The sequence below is a fragment of the Microcebus murinus genome, chromosome 22, assembly GCF_040939455.1.
Source record: "Microcebus murinus isolate Inina chromosome 22, M.murinus_Inina_mat1.0, whole genome shotgun sequence".
Lineage (NCBI taxonomy): Eukaryota > Metazoa > Chordata > Mammalia > Primates > Cheirogaleidae > Microcebus > Microcebus murinus.
Genome location: NC_134125.1, coordinates 15,776,594 through 15,800,197, shown reverse-complemented (window position 1 = coordinate 15,800,197; position 23,604 = coordinate 15,776,594). Strand labels below are relative to the sequence as shown.

The 23,604-nt window shown below is 48.1% G+C and overlaps 1 protein-coding gene and 1 pseudogene across 1 annotated transcript in view; one reads left to right on the top strand and one right to left on the bottom strand.

Moving 5' to 3' along the window:
- The window catches only part of SVOP (SV2 related protein), a 66,273-nt gene that overhangs the window by 6,000 nt on the left and 36,669 nt on the right, over positions 1-23,604 (bottom strand). Inside the window, exons 7-13 of the mRNA XM_012756576.2 lie at positions 14,716-14,779; positions 11,709-11,834; positions 10,782-10,910; positions 7,826-7,899; positions 5,850-5,926; positions 2,489-2,596; positions 254-365 (exon numbers count right to left, since the gene is read on the bottom strand). Of these exons, the coding sequence (XP_012612030.1) occupies positions 254-365; positions 2,489-2,596; positions 5,850-5,926; positions 7,826-7,899; positions 10,782-10,910; positions 11,709-11,834; positions 14,716-14,779 (690 nt within the window). The remainder of the gene's footprint in view (positions 1-253; positions 366-2,488; positions 2,597-5,849; positions 5,927-7,825; positions 7,900-10,781; positions 10,911-11,708; positions 11,835-14,715; positions 14,780-23,604) is intronic.
- On the top strand, positions 19,880-20,271 carry LOC105866928 (large ribosomal subunit protein eL33 pseudogene; annotated as a pseudogene).

Sequence of the window (23,604 nt, the reverse complement as noted above, 5' to 3'; positions counted from 1 at the left end):
TATTTTGAGGCTCTTGGTAGACGGGAAAATGGAAAGATGCCAAAAGGAGATTACAAAACAGGGTCTGCTCGAAATATTAGATATTCCCACTGGACAAATGGAGACTTAACGCATATATAAATGAAAAGGCTACATGCATGATCTCATTGGAAGATGATGTCAAAAGTCTAAATTTATTAGAGAGAATCTGGGGCCAAAGTGCCCTCCTGCCCCCGCCCACACCAGAGGCCCCAACGGAAGCCTGATAACCCACCTTCCAACACAGATAAACAGCAGGAGGCTGCAGAAGGAGAAGACAACGAAACACAGAGCCATGGTCTTCTTGCGGCCCAGGCGGTCAATGATCCACAGAGTCACGAGGACGCCTGGAAGGGGAGCAGGGCGTGGCAGGCGGCCGCCAGTGTGGCCCCCAGGGACCCTGGCATGCGCACACTGTATCATCCCTCCCTCCCCTTGTGAGTGGACTCGACCTATTGACTCTCCATGACTAGAAGACAGCAAAAGTGATAAGAGCGTCACGTCTGAGACGAGGTTACAAAAGACCGTGACTTCTGATTTGCTGGCATTCCCTGTCCCTGGCTCTTGTCCTGTGCTTGCCTTGGTGGAGAAGCCACCTGGCAAGGAGCTGAAGGTAGATCTCTGGCCAACAGCCAGCGAAAAACAGAGGCCCTCCGTCCAACTGCCCGAGAGGGATCGAATCCCGCCAACAGCTGCGTGAGCGAGTGCGGAAGTCAACCCTGCCCCAGTCAAGCTTCCAGATGAGACCGCAGGCCCTGGGCCAACTCCTTGATTACAGCCGTGTGGAACACACTGAAGCAGAGGACCCAGGTGAGCCACTCCTGGATTTCTGACCCACAGCAACTGTGTGTGATGAGTGTGTGTTGTTTTAAGCCACTGCATGGCAACAGATAACGAACACAGGCACCAATAGGAGCGTGAATGGTGGCATTCGCTGCACCCAAGCAGGAGGACACCTGGACTGGGAGACAGAAACACCTAGCTTCTAATGCCTCTGCTTGCCTCTAACTTGCTCTGTGGCCTCAGGCTAGTCCCTTGTCTCCCCGGAACCTCAGCGTCTTCATCTGTAAACTGGGACTAAAAAATAATACACTCCACCTTGGTAGAGGTAGGATAGCATAGCATAGCATTTATTATTAATAATAATTAAATGTGGGCTAAGTATTTTTACATCAATCATATTGTTTAATCACTAAAACAACCCTCTAAAATAAATGCTATTAATAGTCTCATTTTCCACATTTATTCAGTCAATAAATTAAGTGCCCACTGTGTGTCAGGAACTGTTCTAAGAGTTTGGAATGCATCGGTAAACAAAAACAACTAAGACAATCAACATCATAAATCAAGGGAAGAAGGACCTGAGTTTCAGAGAGGGAGAGTCACAGAAATGGAGATTAGCCATGCTGATTTAACTTCTGAGCCTTCAGTCTTACCTGATATATGAGGAAAGGGTTTTATTTATGTGTTTATTTATTTAATTAATTTTTTTAGAAATAGGGTCTCACTCGGTGGCCCAGGCTGGAGCACAGTGGTGCGATTGTAGCTCACAGCAACCTCAAGCTCCTGGGCTCAAGCGATCCTCCTGCCTCAGCCTCCTGAGTAGCTGGGACTAACAGGCATGCACCACCATGCCTGGCTAATTTTTCTATTTTTTGTAGAGATGGGGTCTCACTCTTGTTCAGGCTGGTCTCGAACTCCTGGCCTCAAGCAATCCTCCTGCCTCAGCTTCCCAAAGTGCTGGGATTACCTCACCCAGCCAGATTTGGATTTTTCATGCTCCACCAATCCTTCCCAATGTATCCAGTGTTAGGGGACAATTCTAATTCTCCATGGGTCTTTCGTATTCCTATACATCTTGTGAGCGGAGCCATTAGCTGCCCTCTGTCCCAGACTATAGTGTCAAGGTTGTTTGTATTGCAACAGCCTGGAAAGGGAGAGATATTGTCTCCCTGTGGAGTGAAGAGCACGTTTGTTTATTGCCTAATATAATAAAGATGATGTCTTCCTTTGAGTCAAAGGTTGGGAAGATTTCTGGAAGCCCATTATAAAAGATTTAGGTTCCCTAAACTTTGGGTTCCTCAGTTGCGTTACAAATCCATTGCATACGTAGCATGCACCTGGGTCCTTTCTCATCCCTGTGGGACTTGGGGACAAGGGAAACTGTCACCGGTATACTACTCATGCTGCTTCCTGTAACAGTCTTTTGTCTCTGACCCAGGAGTCTCATGTCTTCTACTAGCATGCATGAATCTGGGAAGTTTAACTTGTTAGCCTTCAAGTAGGGTAAAATCTGAGTGAGACGTGTCACAGTTCTTGACAACTTGTGGCTAAGAATTGAGAAAAAAAAAAAATTCCCTGGCTGACCCAGAAGTGGAATTCGCTTCCAAGTGGCACAGAGCCACCAGCTGAACAACTGTCATATTCTCAGGCTTCCCTGCCTCAGCCTCACCTTGCACAGGTCTCTCACCTGGGAATTCGGAGAGGGTGGTCCACAGCAAGTCCATGTAATCCTCCTCACTCAGGTACTCACAGGCCAGGCTGCATTTTGCCTCTACTGCTTTCTTCCGGCTGGAGACTGGGGGTGGGCAGGGGGAGAGAGAAAGAGAGAGAGAGAGAATCATACACAGCCTTAAATCACATATTCCTGTTCCCCATACCTCCTTCCCTGGGTATGAATTTTCTCATAAAATTGGGGCTAATAAAACCACTATGTAAGGTCATCACATAGCAGGCATTTTTTTGGCACATGGACTCTAGGGTGGTCCCCTGATCTCCACCTCCTGGTAGTCACACTCTTGTATGACCCCCTCCCCTGGGGTCTGTGACTTGCTTCTAACCCACAGAGTACAGCAAAGGAGATGGGACGTGTGTAACTGCATTCGTAAGTTTGCAATGCCTATCTTGCTGGGACTGTCTCTTACTCTCTCCCTTGGGGACTGTGAAGGAGCAAGTGGCTGTGCTCTGACCTGTGCCCTAAATCTGATCCCCTGCCTCTTTTTTGCCCGGCCCATGTACTAAAAATCGTTTTTACATTTTCAAATGCTTTTTAGGAATCAAAAGAATTCATGAGGCTGCCAGCTGAAGAATCATGAGGTTCACACATTTGTAAAGGAGTGCTTTATTTCTCATAAAGCATTGCAGCCTGCATCCTGGCCACCCTAACAGGGTGGGAAGCACAGCCTAAGGCAGAAACCAAAACCAAGGACTTTGAGGGAGGGAAGGATAGGGCAAGATATTTATGCTGAATGGTTGGGTAATTAACATATTCAACAGGTTGGGTAATTAACATATTCAACAGGTTGGGTAATTAGCATATTCAACAGGGGCAGCTATAAATATTCATGAAGGGGAGGTGTGCACGTGCGTAGTAGGCTAACATGTATGTAACATGCGTTCCAATGTTCACCATGGGGTGGAGACTTAATGTTCAAATATAGTACAATTAGACTTTATAAGTCAAAAGTTGAGGCAGAGGACATGAAGTCTCTGTGTGTGCAGCTTTTGCAGACTGGGCAGAAATACTCCATGGCCGTGGTCTCTTGTCAAGAAGAAATGCCGGTCCATTATTGTGTGGAAGGGAGGGGCAGCTCCAGGAGACTGGTTGAAATCAGCAGTGGACCAAGTCTTTGAAAGGGACGGTTTCTCTTTAACCCTTGGGAAAGAAAGCCTCGTGGCTGACAGTGAGAGAGAGGGGGTAGAACAAGGCATGTCCAACCTCCTGTCCTGTCGTGGTCAGCAACTCAGTTCCTAAGATTTCTCTGGGGTCCCCTGGGCCAAGAAGGGGTCCATTCAGTTGGAGGGGAGGGGGTTAGAATTTTATTTTTATTTCTCAGTCATAAAAATTATATAAAATTCAAATCGGTGTTCATAAATAAGGTTGTATTGGAACACAAGCCATGTTTTTCATTTATATATTGTCCATAGCTGACTTTCTGCTACAAACGCCAGAGTTGCATGGCCCACAAAGCCTAAAATATTTGCTTCCTGGCCCTTTATAGAAAAAGTTTGCCAACCTCTGCTTTTTAACTTTGCCCTGGATCCTCTGTTGAGCTTAAGGGCTAGTTTTAGGGGATGCAATCTATGTTCAATCAATACCAAACCCTATACGATTGAATCTAAACCGAGGCCCTTCTGCAGAGCATTCCATGAGCTGTGACTCCACTGTCTCATTAAATTCTTACACCTATAAACAAAACTATTACCTAAGATTATAGGGGGTTAATATGAAAAAGGTTAATTGGGCAAACCTTAGAGACAAGCAGGAACTTGAGTCCTTTATCCTCCAACCTGGGTTCCATGCTAGGAATCTAGTATTATCTTAAATACAGAATGGTCTGAAAGCACAGACATCCGCATATAGAAATTTCTTTTCATTCTTTCCCTTTGTCCAGTGGTTCCCACCTCCAGCTGCACAACAGAATCACCTGGGGAGCTTTTGAAAGTTGCTAACGCCCTGGCTTCACCCGCAACCCCCTCCACCCCTGAGATACTGATTAAATTGGCCTGGGCATTGTTTAAGAGCTTTCCAGGTGATTCTATTATGTGGCTAGGGTGGAGATCCAACCTGGTTCTCGAACTTAATGTGCACATTACAATGGCTGCAGGATCATTTCCATAAAACTCTTGAGTACTGAACTGCGTGGGGCTCTTTAGGGGATTAGCAATGATCATTTTAACCTATACGCAATTTTCCCCTTAAATGCTCTTAGAAAAAAAATTAATTGGGAGGCTGTTAGGCTGAGACCACGGTCCTGCATTCTAGGTTCCTGCATAAGCAAACCTGAAACCCAACTCAGAGTAACTGAAACAACCAGAAATCACAGCACCTCTACTAGCGGTTTTCAAGGCTACTGTTCCACTTTAACCAATTAAACAATTTTTTTTATCTTGCTTCTGTGTGTACCTTATGTTGAAGTTTTATGGGAGGCCATTGTTTTGAATTGGCTTCTGCACCAGGGCCTGGCAGTCCAGGCCAAACCAAAATGGAGTCGCTTTTGCTAAGTGACGTAATCAAACTGAACTTTGAAAGGGGCCACTTTTCAAAAAACAAAAAAAAAAGGAGATTCACAGCAAGCCCTATGAATGAGCCTACCTGAGCTGGCATGAAAAGGAAGTCCCTACTGTTTTAACCCTATAAGGAAAGTCACTTGGAGACATTGAAACAACCCATCCTCTTTTTGCTCCTTGTTCTTGCTTTCTTCAGTTCTCTTCTGCTGATTTAGGAATTGCTGTCTATTCAGATCAACTCTCTGAGATGTTAATGTGCTTCAGCTTATCTTTTATTTATTTATTTTTTTGAGACAGAGTCTCACTTTGTTGCCCAGGCTAGAGTGAGTGCCGTGGCGTCAGCCTTGCTTACAGCAACCTCAATCTCCTGAGCTCAAGCGATCCTCCTGCCTCAGCCTCCCGAGTAGCTGGGACTACAGGCATGTGCCACCATGCCTGGCTAATTTTTTGTATATTTATTTTTAGTTGGTCAATTAATTTCTTTTTATATTTTTACTAGAGATGGGGTCTCGCTCAGGCTGGTTTTGAACTCCTGACCTTGAGCAATCCGCCTGCCTCGGCCTCCCAGAGTGCTAGGATTACAGCAGCTTATCTTTTAACCATGCTAACTTTAGAGCCCAAACACCGACATGAAATGTAGCTCTGCTGATGTCAGCTCCGTGGTGATGAGACTGTACACGTTTTTTCCCCAGAGCATCTTGCAAGCCGAAGCAGGGCCAGATCCCAGAAGGGCATAGCCCTGTGTTGGGAGCGTGCGTGTGACTCTGTATGCACTGGGGGTGGGGGAGGGGGTGGCCGGCAAAGAGAACCACCATACTCACTGCTGCAGACGTCTCCCGCCTGGAAGAGTTCGGTGGTGAGCAGGACTAACCCATAGTAAGAAAACGCGTTGGAAAACCTGCCAAGAGCAAGGGAGAAAGGTAAAGAAATGATCCGAGAAATGCAAGCTTCCTTGCCCTGTCCCTTTGGGAAGAGCCTGTGTCTACAGCAGCAGGGACCAGCCTTTCAGCTGCACTGGGTCTTTGGGGGGCTTTACTGGGGACCCTGAGCAGGAAGATGGCAGGTACCGTGTTTCCCCGAAAATAAGACCTACCCATTGGCTCCCTATGTCAGGTCCCGTCCATCCTGTGCGTGCTGCAAACTGAGGCTTTGAGGGGAAGATAACACATCCCCTGAAAATAAGCCCTAGGGTGTCTTCTTGAGGAAAAATGAATATAAGACCCTGTCTTGTTTTTGGAGAAACACGGTAAACAGCATCGAGACGTGATGGAAGGGAGGTGGTTCTGTGTTCTTGGAAAAACCAAGAACTATCTTATATCCTAGAGACACAGCATCCCCAAGGCTGTCCATGCAACTGCCAATGGGTGAAAACGGTTGTAGGGACCAAATTTTGAAAGAAAACAGTCCTGTTGACATCTGTCAGGGCTTCTGAGTGAAGCTGGTCAACTTGGACGTGGGATTTCAGAATTTCAGAACAGCACAGTTTATCAACTCCTGATGGACACAGGAATTAGGATAGCCAAGTTTACAGGGCCAGAACATTCTTGCCCGGTGGAATAGTCACGTGGAACCCACTCAGAATCGGAAGCCAGTGATGAATTTCCTGGGGTTATAATTTGTGCTATTAATTGTAGTGACTTCTCCGGTGCACTAAAATTAGCCTCCAATTCATTGCTTCAGTATTCAAGTAGTGAATACTGAAAAAGGTATACACACTCAAAGGTACATATTCTTAACTCTGTCCCCCAATCCCTTTTTTAAAAATCCTGTGGACTCCACACTTGTACGGCAGGTGTTTAATAAATGCTTGGTGAGTTAATTCAGCTCTTAAGAATGTGTGGGCTGAGCTGGAGCCCAGTTCTGAGTATTATCGAAGCCTTTTTCTTCTCTTCCCTATAATCAACCACGTTTGGGACACTTCCCTGCTAATTAGCACCTCTGCTCAAAGGTGAATAGGAAAAATGAGAACTGGTGTAAAAAGAACACAAAGCCTTAAGCCAGGCCAGTTTGTACACTGTTAATGCTGTGTTCATGAATTGGGACAAAGAGAGTTGAAAGATGACTGAAATCTGATTGGCTGAGAAGTTTAAGGTGATTACCGTCTGCAAATGCTGCCCCGACTGCCAGCCTCCCACGGCTGTTGTTTAAGAAAAGTTGAACAGGATCAGAACTGGAAGTTCTAAAAATGACCATGTTGACCAAATCAGCGGTTCCCAAAATACATGCCACTGGTGGTACCCAAGGCAAGATAAACAGAGAGGAAGACATGGATGTGGCATAAATAGGAAATCGTACTGTAGAGAAAAAAGATCCCTTTGAAGTTTCCTTTCAGTTTTTTTTAATTATATCCCAGTCTCATGTATGTGCTATTGAATCCTTAACCCCTCCCCTTTCTCTCGGTCTTTCTGTCTCCTAAATATAGAAGCTCGTTGCCTGGCAAACCATCAATCTAGCTACTTTTTACTGTATTTATCTTTAAGAGTGACTTTTATCTATGACCTGCAATTAAAATGTTTTCCTTTGAAGTAGAGACATGAAGTTTCCTCTTCAAAGATCCTTATCTGAGTAAAAAGCAAGTCAAGTTAAAGAAAAAAAAAAAAAAACTAAGAAACTAAGAAAATAACAGTACAGATGACAACCTGGATATGGCAGAAAGCAGGCGGGTGATGTTCAAACTACTGAAATTTTCCAACGCTGCCTAAGATCAAAGTGTTCTCTGTGCGTCGCATTAAAACAAAAGCCAGAAGAGGGCGGGGCGAGTGGAATGGGGTCAAAGTGGTCACCAAACAGCTCTTACCATATAAACCACAGCAACAGAGTTGTCCATCTGAAGTGGGGCGTGAAAAGGTCCCTCATTTTGCCTCGGTCTTCCTGTTTCGAGACAAGGACATAGTGTTTATTCTGTACCCTGCAGATGTGTGTGGCACCAGCTGGTGGCTTGAGACCATTGCTGGGAGGGGTGCCCGTGGGGACAGGACACTCAGGCTCTGCGAACCCAGGACTCAGACCTGCAGGGCTCAGCTACCCAGCACCTTCAGCCAGACCCAGCAATGTCCAGGGGCCTTGATCCCATAAACTGGAGCCATCTCATGTCCTCTGAGAAGCAGACCCCTCAGACCTGGCTGCCTCTGGCCCCGGGCACTCCCATGAACCCAGGGAGCAGAAAACCAGTCCAATCATTTGACACATTCTCTGTCTCTCCCCCCCCCCCCCAAGGCCAGCTGTAGGTTAAGGTGACAATAACTGATGCGCTGAAAAACCAATTCACCGAAGGCCAGTTTGCCAAACCATCGATTAGCTAAGTGACTCATCGGCCAATTTTATATCATTTACAAATTTATCAAATCTTTGCTTTACAATGCTCTTTTAAAAAATATATTCTTGGGCCAGCACAGTGGCTCATGCCTATAATTTTAGCACTCTGGGAGGCCGAGGCGGAAGGATCACTTGACCTCAGGAGTTCGAGATCAGCCTGAGCAAGAGCCAGACCCCATCTCTACTAAAGATAGAAAAAATTAGCCAGGTATGGTGGCGCATGCCTGTAGTCCCAGCTACTTGGGAGGCTGAGGCAGGAGGATTGCTTGAGCCCAGGAGTTTGAGGTTGCTGTGAGCTAGGCTGATGCCATGGCACTCTAGCCTGGGCAACAAAGCAAGAGTCTGTATCAAAAAAATATATATTTTTTCCTCTGTGATTATATTCTTTTTAGATATATATTTAATGAACATATTTTTCTTAGCAGCAGTTTGAGAAATGCTCTTTTATTTAAACATGATAAAAGTTAAAAAATATACATTATAGGTCATGAGGGTGTAGTCTACCCATGTCTTCTCCAATAATAATATTTTATAATATATTCTTGGCTAAGAAGACAATATTCGTTAAATATGTTGATTGAATATATTTGAGAAAGTTTGTATTTATTGAGTATATTTTGGAATAGAGCATTAATATATATTAATAGATTCAAAAATAGATTCATTAATATATTTATAGAAAGGCTATATTGATAAATAGATGTATTTTTATATATGTAGGAAAATATATTACTATTTACTAAATATATTCAAAAAGAATAATCCTTAAAACATGTTTTTGGTACATTGATCTTTTGGCAGAATAGTTCAGGGAAAATTGGCATTTGGAGACTTGATTTGATTCTGGAAAGGCATTCTCTCCTCTTCTTTTCTTTTTTCTGAGACAGAGTCTCACTGTGTTGGCCGGGCTAGAGTGTGGTGGCGTCAGCCTAGCTCACAGCAACCTCAAACTCCTGGGCTCAAGGGATCCTCCTGCCTCAGCCTCCTGAGTATCTGGGACTGCAGGCACGCACCACCATGCCCGGCTAACTTTTTCTATATATTTTTAGTTGGCCAATTAATTTCTTTCTATTTTTAGTAGAGACAGGGTCTCTCTCTTGCTCAGGCTTTCGAACTCCTGACCTTGAGCGATCCGCTGGCCTGGGCCTCCCAGAGTGTAATTCCTTTCTATTTTTAGTAGAGACGGGATCTTGCTCTTGCTCAAGCTGGTCTTGAACTCCTGAGCTCAAGTGATCCTCCCACCTTGGCCTCCGGAGTGCTAGGATTACATGTGAGAGCCACCCCCCGAACCCTGCTGTCCAGTCTTTTCTCCTCTTCTTGCTTGTCTCAGGACTCACCGCCTCCTTGGAGCCGTCCTGGGGGAGGTGAGCCCTTTCCCTGTCACCTCCCTGTCCCTGGCTGCAGCGTCCAGCTGGCACGGCTGCTGCCTTGAGATGAACAGAACCCTGCTACTGGCTGCCCTGGAACACACAGAGAGGCCCAGGGAGCAGCTCCTTTCCAAAGTGACACCCCCAAGCGGCACATCCACCCTTGCAACTTTCACCTTGGGACGCACAGCTGAAACCGCCACGTACTTTCTCCATCCAGGCGACCTGTCTCTCTCCAAAGGCAACAAGCGGCCTCCTGCACCTCCTGCAGGGCGCTCCCCTGTCCTGCCCCTGTGGCTCCCAAAGTAGACTGGGGGTACGCGCCCCGGCCTCCGTGCTGTCAGACCGTGCTAAACACCTCCTCCCAGTCTGCCGAGATGCCATCCAGTTCTCCTTGCATAATGTAGAACCGGAAACATAAGTTTATTTTAAAAGATAATTTCCTTATAGGGTCTGTTGTCTGCTTAAGGGCATCTGTCATGTTTCTCTAATCCGCCCCGAGATGATTCTGGAGAGCAGGGACTGCAGCCTTAGATCTGCACCCCCCTTCCCACGTGTGCAACGCCGGCGCCCACGTGGCGCAGGTGCGACAGAGTTTCACGGCGGCGGATTCCCCGCTGGTGCTCCCGGGGGACCCACGCACCAACCACGCAGACCATCTGCGGCGGGTGTGGTTTGATGGCCTGGATCTGCGCGCCCGTGTGGTTTTGTTGCGCTCCTCCTGCCCATCCGTCACACGTGCGGGTCACACATCGTCGGTGCCCAAAGGCGCAACCGAAGCAGGAGCAGTTACAGGATCCATTAGCAGATGCTGTGTTCCTCTAATTACCGGCTAAATGCTCCAGGTAGCACATTTAGAACTTGACAGCCAAAATACAGATTGGAGTTGCGACACCCCCCTTGCAGGTCCTGCCCCCTACTGAGTCCGCATCTGCTCCATGCGCGCGCGCGCGCACACGCATGCGCACCCCACGCTGGGTACATGCGCTCACCACACACGTGCACGACCCCTGGACGCACACCCAGGAGAGACGTGCGTGCGCCCCGCAGTGGGCGGGGCCAGGAACTCACCTGTCGGGAAATGATGAGTTTCCCCAGCGGCATGGGGGCTCCGTTTTCCGTCGCGATTCTCTTTAAGGTGGCGATCGCCTTTTCCTGGTTCCCGGACAGCACATCGTACCTCGCACTCTCTGGCAGCCACTGCGAGGGACAGGAAACCCACAGAAGGCTGGTCAGGGCGGGACAGAACACTCGCTCCCAGCCACACACCCTTATCTATGTGTGGACTCGGAGACCCGGCCTTAAATCCTGGCTCTAGCATTCACCATGTTGATCGTGTGACCCTGTGCAATGACTAGACTTCTCTGAGCCTAGCACAGAGCCTGCCACATAGTTAAGTTCACTAGTTATTAATACCTATGGTCATTAGCAGGAATTATTGTAGTATTTACCATGCATGAGAGCTCCCCATCTACATACATACAGGTGCCCCACTGACTATAATGTGTTTCACATGTGTGCACATGAAATGATGAGTGTGTGGCATGATCTCACCAGGGGCGTGGTTTACGCAAAGCTGAGATGGGGAGATCATTTAAACTTCTGGATCTAGCCATGCCTGAAGCCGGATTTAATGCTCTGTGATGCATTTATCTCTCTCATTCACTCAAGCCAGTTTGAATTGGGTTTCTGTCACTTGCAACTTAAGAGTCCCAACTAATCCAATGCAGTCACTTTAAGTGTAGACTTTGCAATGATGGAGCCAAGGATTGGCCCCCACCTATCTCCCTAGCAAACATCCCAGAAGTGTCTGTCTGGAGGAAATCTAACACTACACTCTGGGGCTACCTCAGGCCTTGCTCCCTTGTCTCATTTCCTTATTCAGAAAAAATATCTCAGAAGGTGGCTTGATGTCCTTCCCCATCCCCTCCCCTCCAAAATACAGAGTTCAGTGGGGTGCCAGGTGGCACAGGCTGAGATGTCCTAAGGGATACCTACGAAACACAGCACAGCGAAGAGGAGGAGTGGGACAGCCGAGAGGATGAGCAGCCAGCGCCAGCCCAGGCTGGGCATCACGAACACCGCCAGGAGGACCTCGAACACCGTCCCGATGGCCCAGAACACCTGGTGCAGGAGAATCGGGGTCAGTAGTGGGGGTAATATGGTCCACACGGTGAGCAACTACCGGATCATTGTGGACAAGGTTAGGGATGGGGGTAAGAGCTCACTGGACTCAGCAAGGTCAGAACAAGCCACCCCTTCCCTGTGGTCCGTAGGGTTAGGCCAGGGTCGCTATGTTGTTCATGTCCCGGGGGCACCGTCTACACTGCGTATGTTTGCACGGTGCCCACATGCACTATGCAATGCAGCAGCTCAGCTTAAGGACAGCAATACAGTCAATATCACGTGATGTCCATATCATAGTGGACACATTGGGTTTTTTGGTTTTTTTTTTAAGAGATGGGGTCTCACCCTGTCACCCTGGCTGGAGTACAGTGGTGTGACTATAGCTCACTGCAGCCTTGAACTCCTGGGCTCAAGCAATTCTCCCACATCAATCTCCCGAGTAGCTAAGACTACAGGCACACACCACTATACCTGGCTAATTTTTTTTACTTTTTTTTTTTAGAGATGTGGGTCTCACTATTTTACCCAGGCTGGTCTTGAACTCCTGGCCTCAAGTGATCCTCCTTCCTCAGCCTCCCAAGTTGCCAGGATCACAGGTGTGCCACCAAGCCCAGTAAGGTGGTTTTTATTTTCCATTTTTTAATTGTGGTAAAATACACACAACAAAACTTACCATCTTAACCATTCTTAAGTATACAGTTCAGTAGTGTTAAGTACATTCACGATGTTGTACACATATTACAATCCATCTACAGAACTGTTTTCATCTTGCAAACATGAAGCTTTCTCCATTAAACAATAACTCCCATTTCTCCTTCCCCCAAGCCCTTGGCAACCACTGGTCTATTTTCTGTCCCTATGAATTTCACTACTCTAGGGACCTCATATAAGTGGAATCATACAGTATTTGCATTTTTGTGACTGGTTTATTTCACTTATAATGCCTTCAAGGTTCATCCAGGGTCACCCATGTTGTAGCGTGTGTCAGCATTTCCTTCCTTTTTAGAGACAGGGTCTCGCTCTGTGGTCCAGGCTGGAGTGCAGAGACATGATCATAGCTCACTGCAGCCTTGAACACTTGGCTTAAGCGATCCTCCTGTCTCAGCCTCCCAAGTAGTTGGGGCGACAGGTGTGCCACCACACCTGCCTAATTATTTAAAAAAATTTTTATTTTATTTTATTTTATTTTTTTTTCTAGTACCTAGTATGCAGCTATATTTAAAAAATTTTTTTTGTAGAGATGGGTCTCGCTATGTTGCCCAGGTTGGTCCCAAACTCCTGGCCTCTAACCATCCTCCCACTTCGGACTCCTTGCTGCCATGAATGTGGCTGTGCAAATGGACACATTGGCTTTGGTCTATTCACATCCATCTCCCTTGCCCACTGGTGCCCCAGCGTCCTCTATCAGAATTGCCTCTTCCTGGTATGACTGAATGTCTTCTGTTTGCCTCTCCAGGTCACTCTCTGTCCTTTTCCACCTTTCTATGGATTCCATCAACAGGCTCCCTATCCTCCGGCTCCCGACCGAGTAGGGAGCCCTGCCTGAGATGGAAGGGAAGAAGGAGAGAGAGATCGGGGTGCCAATCCCCAGCCTCACTCAGCTGAAGGTCATGGTTCCTGTCTACAACCTTCATACAACTCTTTGGGCTGCCAATTACTCCCTGCCTTTGCCCCTTTGGGCCTGGGCTGCCAACACCCTGCAGGGACTTTATAAATAGTGCCTTTCTTAAACCACCGCAAAGCATCCTAATTTGAGGATACCTGTTGGGACCCTGACCCTACAGCTATTCCAGAACCTGGTCCTTCAGCCTCCACATGAGTTTTGGAGCTCCCCCAGAGCCATCCTAAGTCCTCCTTTGCTTAAACGAACCACAGGCCATTTATATTGCTGATAATTTGGGGTGACAGTCAAAATGTCTAACGACAGGCACAGCTGGCCATTCAGAAGGGACACCATAAAAGCCCCCACACACACCGTCCACAGTGTGCAGGGAACTGACTCTGTAGTTGCTGGGTCGTGGGAAGCTCTAGGGGACTTCCATGAGACGACAGGGTGTTAGACAATGAGGGGCAGTCAGAGTTCAAGATCAGCTGGGCCAGATGCATTTCAATATTGAAACAACTGATTTAACCACACCAGTGTGGACCAGCGGAGCATCCCCCTAACAGATCAGGAGTGGATGCTGTCAGGACGGTTAAGTTGGGCTGTGGGTTCGATGTGGTCAATGTTGTCGGTGTGGTTACAGTGACTGGGGAGGTCAGAGTGGCTTCATGGTCATCACTGTGGACATTAAGGTCCAGCAGGGTCACATACGCCACTCCGCCACCGTGCATGGGGCAGGGTCATCGGGTCATCATATTTGCCCTGAGATCTCTCGGCTCTTGATTGGAAAATGGGTGACAAGTCCCTGGCAGAAGGAGGACTTGAGGGGGAGTGGCCGGACTCTAAGAATTTTAAGATGGCTATAGGAGTGGCCAAGCATGGAGATGTCACACAAGACACGGGCCAGTCTGGGTGAAAGACAGTGGCAGAGGGTGACGATGTGACAGGACAGGAGTTTGGTCCACTAAAGCCACACCACTCGACACCAACTCTCAGATTCGAGCTCTTCCCAGCTCCAGAAGGACCTGCCACCTGCTTGCCACCATTTTTTTTAAAGGAATGATGGATTGGATTTTCTCCCCAACTGAAGAATGTATGCATGTTGCAAAACAGCCGTGCCAGAATCGACCCAACTGGTCCATTCAAGTCTTTGCATAGCAAGTATGTTATATTTTTCTTAAACTTGCTTTTCTTTGACCTGTGGCTCAAGACATCAGAGAGCCTCCTGCCAGAGAGCCGGCACTCTCTAGAGACCCGGGCCGCCCTCCTCCTTACCTCAATCAGCAAAATACATTTAGCTCGGGCTTTCATGGGAAGGAACTCGGCATACAGCGTCACCCTGGGAAAGCAAAGGGACAGACAGGGGTTAAGGCCAGGGCTGGGTGGGGAAACTGCTACATGTCCTGAATTTCTAGGCCACCATGCCCCTGCGGGTGGTCAGTAGACCACTTACATCAGAATGTCCTGCAGTCATGATGGCTAGATAAATGGCTCCCCGCCCCCACCCCAGATCTGCAGAGATAGACTCCCATCGGGCCCTAAGTGAAACCCAGGAGGTCTAGGAGAAAATGTTCTCTTGGCAGGAGCACCGCAGGAGTGACCCTGAGCCCTTCCCAGAATGTGACATCAGGGCCACATGGGGTCAGCCCAGCCCATCACTGGTGAAGTTCATCTCCCCCACAGGACCAGGCTGGTGTCGAACTGATTTCTCCACCCTCAGTTCTCATTTTTCCATTTGGGATTAACAATTACCCTGTGAGAAAATAGTCAGAGATTATGCCCATATCCTTTCCCCCACAAACCCTCCACGCACCGGCTTTGGCCATTGACTGTTTCTGCCTAAACCAGCTACCACTGTGGAGTGACAAGTGATATTTTTTACTTCTGTCATTCCTTTTACAATGCTTAGTTGACATTCTACTCCAAGGAAGAGCATTCCCTTCTCTTTATTCGCCTCATCTAGCTATCTATTATCTAGTCATTTAATCAGTGTGGACTTGGAGACTTGGATTTTGTTCAGTGGTTTATATATAACCTGTGATTATTTTGACGCTCAGACCGTCCCAGATCTGGCCAGTGGGAGCCCCTTCAAGCTGATTCCTGTGGTCTTTTTTCGCATGTCTCCACCATTCCTCGAGATCTTCCTTACTTTGCGGCACAAGATTTCCAGCCCATCTTGTACTTTCCTTGCCCCAGCCCTGGAGCCATTCATATTTTTAAGAACCGCTGGTTCCCTTTGGCAGAGAATGGTATTTAGACACCAAGATCTGAATGCTCAGTGTGCTCATTGCTGCTGGATTATCACTGCCTCCAGCTCCTCAGTGGACTCAGTTAAAACTATCCATCTATCTATCTATCTATCTATCTATCTATCTATCTATCTATCTATCTATCTAATCCTTCTCCCTCGCTCCACACACATCATATATCTATATTTATTTCTTTATCTATAATGTATATTTATTAAGAGACAATGAGTTCACACTGGTATACCTCCAATTCCAGCTCAGCACCTTAGGGTTCTTTTTCTTTTCTTTCTTTGGAGACAGAGCCTCACTCTGTCACTCTGGGTAGAGTGCTGTGGCATCATCACAGCTCACTGCAACCTCAAACTCCTGGGCTCAAGAGATCCTCCTGCCTTAGCCTCCCAAGTAGCTGGGACTACAGGTGCACGCCACCACACCTAGCTAATTTTTTCTATTTTTGGTAGTGATGGGGGCGGGCGCTGTGGTTCATGCCTGTAATCCTAGCTCTCTGGGAGGCCGAGGCGGGCGGATTGCTCAAGGTCAGGAGTTCAAAACCAGCCTGAGCAAGAGCGAGACCTTGTCTCTACTATAAATAGAAAGAAATTAATTGGCCAACTAATATATATAGAAAAAATTAGCTGGGCATGGTGGCGCATGCCTGTAGTCCCAGCTACTCGGGAAGCTGAGGCAGGAGGATCGCTCGAGCCCAGGAGTTGGAGGTTGCTGTGAGCTAGGCTGACTCCAGGACACTCTAGCCTGGGCAACAAAGCGAGACTCTGTCTCAAAAAAAAAAAAAAAAAGTAGTGATGGGGTCTCTCTCTTGCTCAGACTGGTCTCAAACTCCTGACCTCAAGTGATCCTCCCGCCCACCTTGGCCTCCCAGAGTGCTGGAATTACAGGTGTGAGCCACTGCACCTGGTCAGGGTTCTTTCTGACCTTCCCAATTTGCATGTTTGCAATCCCCTTCTCCAATAATGAGAAATGTGGGTCTCATTATCCTCAATATGATTGCTTCTTTGCTCAGTCAACGAACCCGTGTGCTCAGTGCATCCAGTGTCCCGACTGCACTGGCTGCATTTTCCACCTGCTGCCTCCATGCCTCCCTCCCTCCCGCACCCCCGCCTCTGCGTGTGCTGGAGAGAGAAGGGAACCTTCAAACTATTTCCCCAGGCTGCCTTCCATGGTGCTAGAAAGAGGAGGCCTTCTTTTCCTTCGTATGTCCCACCTAAGCCAGGCACCTGACCCCCTAGAGCAAGGGTCCTCAAACTTTTTAAACAGGGGGCCAGTTCATCGTCCCTCAGACTGTTGGAGGGCAGTTGGAGAGTGCAGGGCGCATTCCACACATGCGCACTGTGGGCCTGGGACGAGTTGGCTGCTAAGCAGGACAGGCAGCGGCGGCAAAAACACCCGGTGGGCCGCATGTGGCCCTCGGGCCGTAGCTTGAGGACACCTGCCCTAGATGGTCTCATGTACCTCTCCTGGTTCCTCTTAGGGGGCTGGGGCCTAAGGGAGGCTAATTTCCTTGGCCTTTTTTTGAGGCAGATGATAATCATGACCCATTTAGAACTCTTAGGACCCCTGTACTGAGTCAGCGTGCCTACCTCGCAGCGCCCCCTAGTGGCTCATACATGCAACCTTTTCTTAGCATCACTTTTGAGCATCTCAAGCTGCCACACACAGAGGTACCTGGGGGTTACACCCCTTGGCCCCAGGGCGGGCTGCAGACTGGTGCACGGGTACAGAAGGCCCAGTCCCTGGCTTCATCAGGGGACAGGCCCCACGGAGCACTGAACACTCCCCAGCTCCCTGCGTGATCAGGGGAGGTGGAATTCACCTGAAACCACGCCCTTGCCGGACTTCTTCCCTTTATCTCTCTAGCATCCTTCACTCTTTTACAGGCTCCTCCTGAGAACGCTCTCTCCACAAATCACTAGTACAAGAATCTCTGCCTCAAGCTCAGCCCGCTCCTATAGAGCCCAACTTGTGACACCCTTCTCCGCAGAGCCTCTGACTTTATTAATGGCCTCAGCAATAGCATTGGGACGTAGACACAGTTCTGTCACCAGGGAAAGTCCCTCTTAGGATTCAGATCAAAGGCACCTCTGTCCAAAGCAAAAAGAATTCCCAGGAGCCTCAGAAGAAAAGCCAGGGCTTCAGCAGTTCAGGTAGACTCTCTTACAAGAAAAGTATGAAGAAATGTAAATGCCATCTAGTCTAACTTCACAGCGTCCGCCAGCAAATCAAGGTCAAACTGCTAACCATGCAAGAAAAAGTGCCATAGAATATCCTAAGGGCAAAACTACTCCTGTCCTCAGAGGTCAAGGATTTGTTTTTATGATGAACCTATAACTTATTTCTTGAAGTCTTTTTCAGTTACAGAGCGTTACATGAATGCATTCTTGCTGTAAAACAACTTGGCAATACAGCAGTACACAGAGGATCCGGTGACTTCTCTTCCCTCCTTGCATTCTTCCACCCAAGAGCCATAACTACCAGCAGTTTGCTTTGCAACCTTCCAGCCCCTTCTCTATGGAAATAAATAAATAAATAAATAAATAAATAAATTTAAGCACCATGCTACCTATCTTCCTTCCTTCCTTCCTTCCTTCCTTCCTTCCTTCCTTCCTTCCTTCCTTCCTTCCTTTTCTTCTTTCCTTCCTTCCTTCCTTCCTTTTCTTCTTTCCTTCTTTCCTTCCTTCTTCCCTTCTCTTCCCTTCCTTTTCTTCTTCCCTCTTGTCCTTCCTTCCTGCCTTTCCTTCCTTCCTCCCTCCTTCCTTCTTTTCCTTCCTTCCTTTGTTTCTCCCTTCCTTCCCTCCTTTCCGCCCTCCCTCCTTCCTTCCTCTTCGTAACATACACAGCACGCTGCCAGTGTTCCGCCCATACTAATGTCCCCAATTCTTACCACTTCCATGCATGCCAGCCCAACTTCCAACTGCCCGCACCCCCGACCCTTTCCCGAGGACTTTCTCTGGTCACCCAAGCTTGCTTTGCCAACCTTCGTGGTGGCAGATCAGCAGTGCCAAAGAATTTAGACTTCCCAGGAGCAGCCCTCCACGACAGTTCCCTCATCCTTTAAGTGGGACAATTTGGAGTATGTGTGGCTGAATCTCCCAGAGCAAACAACTTGCTCTTGACTCTTTGTGTTAGGGTGTGCTTTCAATAAGACAATTGGGAAATCTTTCCATATGAATGTAGGCGGGGCTACTGCGTTGTTTTTAGCAGCTACATGGCCTTCCTCATTGCAGTCGTATCATCATTCATTCACCTACACCTGTTGATTAATACGTAGGCCGTTTTCAATTTCTTGTTTTGCAACCTACGCTACAAGCAGCATCTTTTCCTATAATCCTCGCGCTCCACAGGTGGCCATTATTGATAACAGCTGATTATGAAGACGAGCTGCATCCAAAGTATGGCAATTATTACACTCAGACTGAAAAATAAAAGAGTGAGCAGTGAAATTAGCAATGCCAAGAAGCAGCCGATTCTGGCATAAATAAATTTTGACTGCAAATAATCGCATTTACAGCACTGGGAAATGAAAGCTTGGCCGGCCGTTTGGATCACATGCGTGGACAGTATGACCTGTGATCTCAGTCTGGCATTTCTGCTTGGTCTTTGGAGGAAAGAGCAGTGTCAGGGATGGGTGTGTGGGCAAGCTCATTGTTGACACCGATCCAAAGGACATTCTGAAGCAAGTTGCAGTGTAGAACAGGGGAGCTGGCTACCTGGGATATTCATCGTTAAGAGCAGCTAAATCACAAGGAGCGTGTCAATGACCACAGCTTTTCGCCGCACTTACATAAATGTCCTGCCAGGGTGCACAGCGCCCTCTGCTGGAAATAAAAATCTATTGCCCCCCCCAGTACCAATCTGTATCTTAAGTATTTTAGAGAGGAGATATGTGTGTAATTAGAGATGATTATCATTTTTTGATGCTTCTTTGCGTTTTCTACATTTTCTAAAACAAAAATATATTGTTTGCAAGGATAAAAATAAAATGCTCATTAACTCCCTTGCTTGAATGAACGTCTCTTCCTTCCCGATGCTCTTCCATAGACAAACTACAATATTTGACATCCTACATGTGATTCCTCTTTCCCTCCTTAAAGGGAATAAAAACCTGCTGAGACCTTTCCGCCATCTTGGAGCCTGTGGCCGTCTCCTGGGAACAAGACTTCTAAAAGGCAAATATGTCTGGAAGGCTGTGGTCGAAGGCCATTTTTGCTGGCTATAAGCTCGGTCTCCGGAACCAAAGAGAGCCACACAGCTCTTCTTAAAATTGAAGGTGTTTATGCCTGAGATGAAACTGAATTCTATTTGGGCAAGAGATGTGCTTATGTATACAAAGCAAAGAACAACAACAGTGACTCCTGGGGGCAAACCAAACAAAACCAGAGTAATCTGGGGAAAGGTAACTCGGGCCCACGGGAACAGTGGCATGGTTCGTGCCAAATTCCGAAGCAACCTTCCTGCTAAGGCCATTGGACATAGAATCTGTGTGATGCTGTACCCCTCAAGAATTTAAACTGATGAAAAGTAAATAAATAAAAGTGGATTTGTAAAAAAAAAAAAAAAAAAAAAAACCTGCTGAGAACAACCATCTCTACATTACCAGAGTCATCTCCAAATCAATTCCGGGGACCCAGGGGACAGGAATGATTTACCAGGACCTTCTGACTATGCATGCCCATGCTCTGAACACTTTCAAAGTAGTCGTTCAACACAGTGAGTGCCTTTGGCATCAGCCGCACCTGGATTTGAACCCAGGTGCAACTGGCTTGCAAAAGTTGCCCCAATATTTCTCTTCGCTGTGTGACTCTGTAGCTCATTTCACCAAGAGTCTATCCCCCCCCATATCCCCTTGAGTCTGGGGGAGAAAGAAAAGAAAGAAGAAATCGGGGAGGAGGAGGAACATAGAAAAGCACAGATCAGAATGGAGGAATGAGTTCCTTATTCAAAAAATAATTGGTATTTACATTAAAAATTCAGAGTACATTATAAGGACTTCTGGCTGTTGAGCTTTTAAAAATCATACAGCAACATCTTAATTCATCTGGTTTTACGAGGTGCTGCAACTGGATAAAGCTATTCTAAATTAATGGAAGCTCTGGATCACATTTAATTACATGAAAATATCTTCAACGAAATGTTCCAAATAATGAACTTGGGGGAGCCATTTTTATCATTAGATAAGAACAGCGTACAGTTAAAACATAATCATCTTTATGCAAATGGGTAGAGTTATAGTGGTGGGAAGCCTGTGGTTTTCTTGGATGGCTAAATAGTTCTGTAATTTTGTTTATAGTTTTTATTTGCCCTTCTAAAAAATAAAAGAGCTATTTAGTGAAGTAGTTAAGAGAATAGGTTGAGAGGATCAAATTATTATCTTTTTAAATTTATTTAGACATAGGGCCTTGCTCTGTCGCCCAGGCTGGAGTGCAGTGGTGCAATCATAGCTCACTGCAGCCTCGAACTCCTGGACTTAATCGGTCCTCCCCCTCGGCTGCCGAGTAGCTGAGACTAAAGGCTCATGCTACCTTACCCAGCTCATTTTTAAATTTTTTTTTGTAGAGATGAGGTCTCATTATAGTGCCCAAGCTGGTCTCCAACTCCTGGCCTCAAGCGATCCTCCTGCCTTGGCCTCCCAAAGTGCTGGGGTTACAAGTGGGAGCCATCCAGTGATGCTTAAATCTGGGCTTTGCCATTCACTAGCTGTACGACCAGGGGCATGCTACCTAGCTTCTTTAAAGCCCCAGCTTTCTTACCTGTAAATCAGAGGTGATGATTTTATATATGTCTCCTAAGGTCTCGTGGGTTTGTGAATGGTAATCTATGTAAAGCACGTGGCCTAGTGCCTGGACTGTAGCAATAGCTCAAACAAACAGCAGGGCTATGATAGGATTCAGTAAATGAACAACTCAATGGGACAGGCGTGGCATGTGAGGGCTGGGGACCCTCGCGGCAACAGGTAAGAGGACAGGCCCTCCTAGCTGCTGGGTCCTTTATTTCATCTCCTGGCGTCCTATCCCCTCTCCCTGCACCTGCGGACCCTGGGAAGGGCGTTTCTCCCAGGCTCCAAGGGGAAGAATCCCCCTCCCTTTGCTGCTGCCGGGTGTGATTTTTCTCTGTTCCAGTTGCTCTGCCATGGCAATCCCATTGGCTTGTCAGCTTCCAGGGGTTCCTCGAAATTCCTGGTCCACCGAGTGGCACCCTTTTCTTGCTTTCCTGCACTGCGAAAGATTGTGTTCTATTTTCTTGTCCCGTTTGTGTCATTTCCGGGAAATTCGTAAGAAGAAATAGAAAGCTGGTACTTCTCATTTTACCATCTTGAACATTTAGTTCCTTTCTCTTTGCTGATAGTACGGGAAGGAAATCCAGGAGACTGCTGGGAGGCTCCTTCTGCCTGCATCCGCCCGGGCACCCCCGGGGGAAGGAGCTCGATTCGCCCTTCTGCGTGAGCGTTCCTTCCAGCCACTAGGGGGCACTGCGCCCTCGTCGGTGAATGGAGAGGTTCCCGGGCCTCCCGGCCCAGATCCACGCCTGTGGCTGTGTCAAGGTCCAGTGGTTTCCAAGCCCATCCCGGATTCGAGCCCGCCACGTGCAGCGCTGCTGTGCAGAGCCCTGGCGGAACCCACCATGAACAAGGCAGGGAGGGACTGAGGGGGACCCAGGGCCACGCACTGTCCTTCCAGCCTGGGGATTTGCTCACGTGCTCAACCCACGTGGTCATGTCCCCCCTCCCCACCCCCTGTTCTTTCTACAAGTCACACGCTGAGCCCCTGGCCCATCACGGCGACAACGCTTGAGCTTCTTACCGAAGCCCTCGGCAGATCCCACGTTTGCTCATACGCGTGGAGTGCTCGGCCAGGCATCGTCCCGGGCACTTACTTGTGTTGCCATTTGCTGTTCGAAGTGATCCCACGGGGTGGGTATGTTGTCGTCCCCCATTTTACAGATGAGGAAACTGAGGTGTAGAAAGGTCGAGGGACTTGCCCAAGGTCACGCAGCTGTCATGTGACAGAGCTGGGATTCGAACCTGGGCAGCCCGTGATCTCGCCACCCCCCGTGTTAGAGTTAGCGTGGGCCCTCTGGGTTGTCTTTCTCCGTCTTCCCCGCGCATGACACCGAGCAGGTTCAAGGAGTCAATCGCTGTCCTCAGAGGGCAGGTGCTGTAGGGGTGCAGCCACTCACCAAGGCTGATCTTGCTACTTCTGCCGCCAGTGAGCCCAGGTGCCAGCAACGGGGACCAACGTGGAACCTCCCCCCCCATGTCACTTGGTAGCAACAGATTGTCACTGGACCCTTCCATTTTGGAAGGAGCAGGGATCCATCTTGACCAAATTGACCAGCAGTGATTCTGGGTACCGGTTTCTCTTCCCTGCCGCCACCATGGTCCAAGGACTTAAAGAATGTTTGACCCACTGGCACACGGTCCTTCGTGCCACTGAGCGGGACCAGGGCAGCTGACACACGACAAAGCAGATGCAGCAGTGGGTACGTCACCATGGAATCCTCCAGTCCTACCATATACCAACCCGCCCAGGAGCTGCTGGCCTGGGAGAGCAAGGGAACAGCCTTTCCCAGGTGCTGCTGAGATGTCATCCTGGAGGCGACGCCCTGTGACAACGGGACTCTGTCCTCCAGGGGCCGTGTCCCCAGTAGAGAGGATGCGCGGGTCTGGGAACCAAGGGGGTGGAGGAGGAGCAGCTCTCATTGTCATCGCCCCCGGGGACCTGCCTGGGGGGGGATCTGTACCTCTCACATCGACTTCTCGCGGGTGTAAGGTCCTGGCTCCCAGAGAGGGGAAGCTTCTGCTAGGGGACATAGCGAGAGTCCCGTTAGACTTTAAGCAACAGCTGCTGCTACCCAGGGACTTTGGGCTCCTTGAATCAAGAAATGAGCAGGTGAGAAAAGC